This window comes from Dermochelys coriacea, chromosome 14 (genome assembly GCF_009764565.3).
Source record: "Dermochelys coriacea isolate rDerCor1 chromosome 14, rDerCor1.pri.v4, whole genome shotgun sequence".
NCBI lineage: Eukaryota > Metazoa > Chordata > Testudines > Dermochelyidae > Dermochelys > Dermochelys coriacea.
This window is the reverse complement of record NC_050081.1, coordinates 31,453,985-31,460,729: the sequence shown is the minus strand read 5'-3', so window position 1 is coordinate 31,460,729 and position 6,745 is coordinate 31,453,985. Positions and strand designations below refer to the sequence as shown.

The window sequence follows — 6,745 nt, the reverse complement described above, 5'->3', positions numbered from 1 at the left end:
AGTTTTGCACACAAATCCAGGAATGTGGCTTTGCGCATCCAGAAGTTCTGCAGCCACTGCTTGTCATCGCACACCTGCATTAAGATGCAATCTCCCCAGTTGGTGCTTGTTTCTCGGGCCCAGAACTCGAGCTCCACCATCTGTGACTGATCTGTGAATGCCACCAAGAAGCTTGAATTGGTTATCGCTCTGTCCCACAGCAATCTGTTCTGCAGGGACTCCTCATCTCCCCCATGTCTATTCTTGTGGCTCTGCAAATTTTGCAGGATCATGCACTCTGGGCATGCTACGCTCATAACAATAGTGCAGAGCTGTGCATGCTCTATGCTTCCGTCAGAGATGGCAGACAGTGAGGAGTGCCACGTGGGTTTGTGGGATATAGGAAAAAAGATGCAAAAATTATGGGATATGTACAAAATTATGGGATGGTGAACATTGCATTATGGACAGTTGATCCCATGCTCCCAGTCACCCCCGTGCGACCCATTTGGGCTCCACCGTGCGTTGCCAAAATTTTCCAAAATATAGTGCGGTGGATAGTGGCGAGTTGCACAGTGGGATTACCTATCCATGGTGCACTGCACTCTGAATCAAGTGCTCCTGATGAGTTCGCTCACCACCAACACAAGGAGCCACGTAGACACACACACAAGTGACGTTAACTGTGGCAACTATATTCTGGTGTAACTTGAGTTAACGTAAGTTTGTAGTGTAGATACAGCTTTAGGTATATGAATCATTTGGGAGAGGTAACAGCAAAACTATAAGGCTAGGCCAAGATTCACTCAGGGGATTAGGCTCCTACTTTTGTGGATCTGGGCCTCCTGTACCCGAAAGGCCCAGAAACAAAAAGGCACATAAAAAAGAACCCAATATTTATTTCTTTTTAAAATTCCATGACTTGAGGGTGTATAACTCATGATTTTTGAATTCTTGTGGTTGTCAAGCAGTCTTTGGGTTATAGACGTGTGTTCATTATGTTGTGAACGCCAAAACTATAACTGGGCTCAAAAAAGAATTAGATAAGTTCCTGGAGGATATGGCCATCAATGACTACTAGCGAAGGTGATCAGGGATGCAACCCCATGCTCTGGATGTCTCTAGTCTCTGTTTGCCAGAAGCTGGGAGCGGATGACAGGGGCTGGATCACTGGATGATTGCCTGTTCTGTTTATTTTCTCTGAAGCACCTGGCACTGGCCACTGTCAGAAGACAGGATATTGGGCTAGATGGACCTTTGGTCTGACCCAGTGTGGCCGTTTTTATGTTCAGTAAAAATTATAGTAGATTTTTGCCTTTGATGAGGATTTAATAGCAAATTGTATACTGCCCTTAGTGAATATTTGGGAACCAAGTTCTACACGCAAGCAGAGACATGCAAAAAAGCAGTAAGGGCTGGATTGAGAGGCAAAACAACAGTTGTGAAAGGCAATCCCCATTGGTGGAGCAAATGAAGACTATTTACTTCTGAATATTTTCAATGACTTGCTATTAAAATATAAATTAAATAGCACAATGACATCCATCTGCACAGTGTTGACAGAGGTAAATGATGACATGCTAAGAGTAATGACATTGTAAAAGGTAAACAATTAGAAGGAGCAAAACTGTATTTAAAATAGATTACAAGAAAGGGAGCGCAATTCAGGGAACCCCAGCAGCAGATCAGACACACTTGTCAGCGGCCAGGATGCTCTAAGCAGACATATAAAGTGATAAGGGATTCTTTTAACTACTCAAGATGTGTGACACATAATTTTTGGGGGGTGTATGTAAAATATTTCACTGGAGCAAATCTCCTGCAGGATCTCAGCACGTTGTATCAGATGGAGGAGCGGCTGTGTCGAGCCATTGGGATACCTGTGCCTTTAAGAACCCAGCCTGGGAAGCCTGTGCTGAGACCTACTGTCCTGTGCAAGGGGGAATAAAAAAATCCCTCTGCCCTGCACCCTATTTTCGCACACGCGGCAGGTGGCTCAGCCCATTGGGGTAACTGTTACCCATAGGTGCTGGAACTAGAGGTGCTGCTACACCCCCTGGCTTGAAGTGGTTTCCATGATATCCAGGGTTTACAGTTTGGTTCAATGGTTTCAGAGTAGCAGCCGTGTTAGTCTGTATTTGCAAAAAGAAAAGCAGTACTTGTGGCACCTTAGAGACTAACAAATTTATTAGAGCATAAGCTTTCGTGAGCTACAGCTCACTTCATCGGATGCTCACGAAAGCTTATGCTCTAATACATTTGTTAGTCTCTAAGGTGCCACAAGTCCTCCTTTTCAGTTTGGTTCAATGGCTCTCGGCACCCCCACTGTACACATTGTTCCAGCTCCCCTGCTGTTACCCCCTCCGCCCCTCGCTGTGCCCCACGGCTTTGTCCTCAGCCACCATCTGGCAGCACCTCGCCCCTGGGCTTAACCCTGGCTCCCTCCTACCCACCCCCATCTTCATTCCCCTCCCTGGAGTGAGAGTAGCAACTGCACACTCGTCAAGCAGAACAAAAGGCCCAGCCCATGCAAGCTCCTGCTTGGCTCCTGGCTGTCGGGAAATCAGGAGCAGCTGGGTTCGACTCAGAGCGCCTGAGATGCCGGTTCCGCCTCCTGACCGGCCAGAACGGCAGCAGCAAACGCAAAACACAAAGGAGACAGCAGCGGTCCCATTGGTCGCCTGGTTTACTCCTCCTCCCCCGCCCCACCCCAGTGAAAGCTGCGCGGCTTGTTCCTCCTCCCCCCAAGCCAGACACCGGAGTCAAGCGGCTGGAAAGTCACTCGCCCTTCTCCCCCCACCCCTCCCTGGGCGGGCTAGTCTCTGCGCAGCCAATAGGAATGCAGAGGGGTATCTGGCAGAGCCAATAGCAGGGCGGGGGAGGGGGGGCTTCTGCCGCACTTTTTGTCAAAGGTTTCAGAGCAGCAGCCGTGTTAGTCTGTGTTCGCAAAAAGAAGGAGGACGACTTGGGGCACCTTAGAGACTAACAAATTGATTTGAGCACAAGCTTTCGTGAGCTACAGCTCAACTCAAAATGCTTCCACCGAATGCATCCGATGAAGTGAGCTGTAGCTCATGAAAGCTTACGCTCAAATCAATTTGTTAGTCTCTAAGGTGCCACAAGTCCTCCTTTTCTTTTTTCAAATTCATTCTTTTCATTTCAGAGGAGCAGCCGTGTTAGTCTGTATTCGCAAAAAGAAAAGGAGGACTTGTGGCACCTTAGAGACTAACAAATTTATTAGAGCATAAGCTTTCGTGAGCTACAGCTCACTTCATCGGATGCATTTGAAGTGAGCTGTAGCTCACGAAAGCTTATGCTCTAATAAATTTGTTAGTCTCTAAGGTGCCACAAGTACTCCTATTCTTTTCATTATAAAATAAAATAATGCAGGCAGGTGTTCATTAAGAGGAGTCCCAAGTTAGATGCAGGTTTTTTCTCTACACCCAAGCGGCTGGGAAAGGAGGGCTCCGACACATTGGTGCATATCAACTCTGAAATCGGTCGGAAAAGTTCGGAGACTTTGGCACGGTCAGAGGCTGGTCACTTGGCTTCACCTCCAGACGGCGGTACTTGCGAACTGGGTTTGCCTTGTGTACCAGTTCTTGTCTCAGCCTGGAGAGTTCTTCTTTCTCCCGCTCGGCCTCCAGCTGTCTGGCCGCTTCGTGAAGCTTCTCTTTTTCGGTTTCCAACTCAGCCAGTCGCTTTTCGAACTCTTGACGTTCTTTTGCTCTCTTTTCTGTCGCTAGCTCGAAGCTTTCAGCAACTATGGAACCAGAAAGGTTCTCTGACATTGGCTTGGTATCCTTCTTTGGCACAAAAGGCTCCTGGTGCACAACAATGTTTGGAAAAAGAAAAGGAGTACTTGTGGCACCTTAGAGACTAACAAATTTATTAGAGCATAAACAATGTTTGGATTAGCTTTGAAACACGCTGCCTCTTTCTGCCGTTTCAGGTCTTCTTTGATCTGTTGCTGCCAATTCTGCAACTTGGTAGCTCCCCGTTCATCTGTCTGCAGACGGAAGGGCTCTGGTTGTGTTGCATTCTTCACTTTTTTTTGTGGCAAGTTGATGTGGTCAAACTGAGGCAGGGGTAGTGCTTTGAACTTTGGTACCTTCTCTTTTTGCAGCTCTTCTATTTTTTTTTCTCCTTTTGCAGCCACCTCTCTCTGTCACGAGAATCGAAAGAGAAGGGGCACACTTCCACATGCCTCTGCTTGGGGGCTTTAGGTTTGAAGGGCACTCCATAGAGTGGCATGGGGTTAGCTTTGATCACTGGGACCACCTCCTCTCCCTTTTCTTCCTCTCTAGTAGGCATTTGGACTCTGTTGTTCAATGCAAAGGCTGGGGATTTAGGAACTGTAACAGGAAGGGGCTTCTTTTCTGGAACACCCCCAACATCCTCCAAGATTTTAGCTGGACATGGTCTGGAATGGAATTCAAAATGCTCTTCCTCCTGCTGTTTCTTGCTCTCTCGCTCCTGAAACCTTTTTTCAATTTCCAAGTCAAATCCAATAGGCTGTGTGGGCTCTTTCACAGGGGGTTTCTTGGGCAGGATTGGCCCACCCTCTATGATCCTTGGATTAAGCTCCTGATCTTTGAATTTGTATTGTCGGAGCTTCTCTATTTCCTCTGCCTCCAACTCAGCTGCACTCTTGCAAGTTACAGGTCTGAAGCGCTGTCTTGTTTGAAGCAGTGGAGTTTTGGGCTGTGTAAGCCTGGCCTTCAGCGGCTTTACTGGAATTGGACTTTCATCCGTCCTCCTGCTCCTCAAATGGTAACAGGCTCACTGGGAGTGGTCAGGGGAAGGAAGCTTTGTGCTTTGGTCAGAAGATGCCTGCTGCAAATTTCATCATGATCTGCCTAGACTGACCCTCATCTGCACACGTTACAAAGGCAGGAGCAAGCCCCTTGTGGCACCAGTAGACACAGGGCTGCTCCGGCAAGGGAGGAGGGGGCTGCTGCCCCGCACACATTCAAGGAATAATTATCCACACAGCTAGCCCAAGTTTCAGGCTGCAACAGCAGCACTGCAGAATGACCATCTGGGATCTTTCCCTGCTGTCAAGAAACAAATATGAGGTGTCACGCCACAAATATTACTTACATTACACTTAAAACTTTCCCATTTTTTCTAATTCTCCATTTTGGGGAATGGCAGTACCCCAGTGTGGCCATTTAGTCTGCCAGTTAGTCCCACTTGTCTGTGAGAGTTTTTCCTTTGCCTACACTGGGCTTTGGGTCAGGTTACCAGGTTGGGCCATATAGGTTGTTACAGACAAATGATGATTCCCCTGTGAATTCCTTGATCTTACCAAATCTTCTCAGGGTTACACTTTTCTAGGATCTTTCCCCCCCAAACACCTTTTGAGGAGCTACTGGTCCTTTTGTGCAGATACAAGCAACTGCTGCCCTTAAGCAACCATTTTATAGCCTGTGTCTGCTGTGCTGTGTGTCTGGTAAGTAATCTTAGCTCCTATTTACTTAATCTTTAATATTTCTGCAGGTGGCAGAGTCTCACAAACTTGAGTACCATCCGTGAATTTCATTGATATGATGACAGGTTTCAGAGTAGCAGCCGTGTTAGTCTGTATTTGCAAAAAGAAAAGGAGTACTTGTGGCACCTTAGAGACTAACAAATTTATTAGAGCATAAGCTTTCGTGAGCTACAGCTCACTTCATCGGATGCATTTGGTGGAAAAAAAATGCATCCGATGAAGTGAGCTGTAGCTCACGAAAGCTTATGCTCTAATAAATTTGTTAGTCTCTAAGGTGCCACAAGTACTCCTTTTCTTATTGATATGATGTTTACTCTCTCAAATCCTTCCAACTTAATCCTTTATGTTTATCATAACTATTTGTATAAACCCTTCAGGGCACATAAACCCAAGCCAATCTGAACAATATGTAAGATTTGGCTGCCAAAATTTATAGATCTATGCTGCTAACATCCATCATTTAGTTATATAGTGACTTTTTAAGAATTTTTTTTTTAAAGTTTGGTACCTCAGCTTCTTTTGAGTCATCATTAATTTCACCCTCCCCCATCATTTGTTAATTAATGCACATAGTTTCTCTCTAATGCTTCTTTCCCCCTGACAAACTTTTAAATGTTCATCTTAACCCCTGTAGTTTAGTGTAAGGGGATTGTTGTCCCCTTACTAACATTCAGTGGGGGTGTTTTGGTTGACTAGCTCCCAGTACCAAAAGGGGAAGGGTCAATGGGAAATCAGGGCCCTGAGACTGACAGTCCCCAGTGGCAATGGGGAGAGGCCAAGGCTCCAGGTCAGCCTGATAGGCTAATCAGGGAGTCAGGAGGCGAGGGGGGGTCCTGTCCTCTGTGTGAGCTGGAATTGCCTGGGTCAGACAGAATGGGGCCGAGCTAAGGAGAGAGCAGGGGACCAAGCTGAGCTGGAAGAAGAAAAGGAGTACTTGTGGCACCTTAGAGACTAACAAGTTTATTAGAGCATAAGCTTTCGTGAGCTACAGCTCACTTCATCGGATGCATTTAGTGGAAAAAACAGAGGGGAGACCACCAAATGCATGCGATGAAGTGAGCTGTAGCTCACGAAAGCTTATGCTCTAATAAATTTGTTAGTCTCTAAGGTGCCACAAGTACTCCTTTTCTTTTTGCGAATACAGACTAACACGGCTGCTACTCTGAAAGCTGAGCTGGGGAGCAGAGCTGTGCCAGCCAGAAGGGCCAGAAAAGCAGCCCAGAGAGAGCAGATCCTGTGCTGGGAGCAGAGCTGCAGCCACAGAGCCAGAGA

The 6,745-nt window shown here is 46.7% G+C and overlaps 1 protein-coding gene across 1 annotated transcript; it reads right to left on the bottom strand.

Moving 5' to 3' along the window:
- Positions 1–3,409: 3,409 nt before the first annotated feature.
- Positions 3,410–5,239, bottom strand: LOC119843041 (targeting protein for Xklp2-like). Its single transcript, XM_038371939.2, is given in 4 exon segments — positions 3,410–3,818; positions 3,887–4,123; positions 4,126–4,760; positions 5,227–5,239. Coding segments are annotated over 4 exon segments (1,239 nt in total). The 3' UTR covers positions 3,410–3,464.
- Between the last annotated feature and the right edge of the window lie 1,506 nt (positions 5,240–6,745).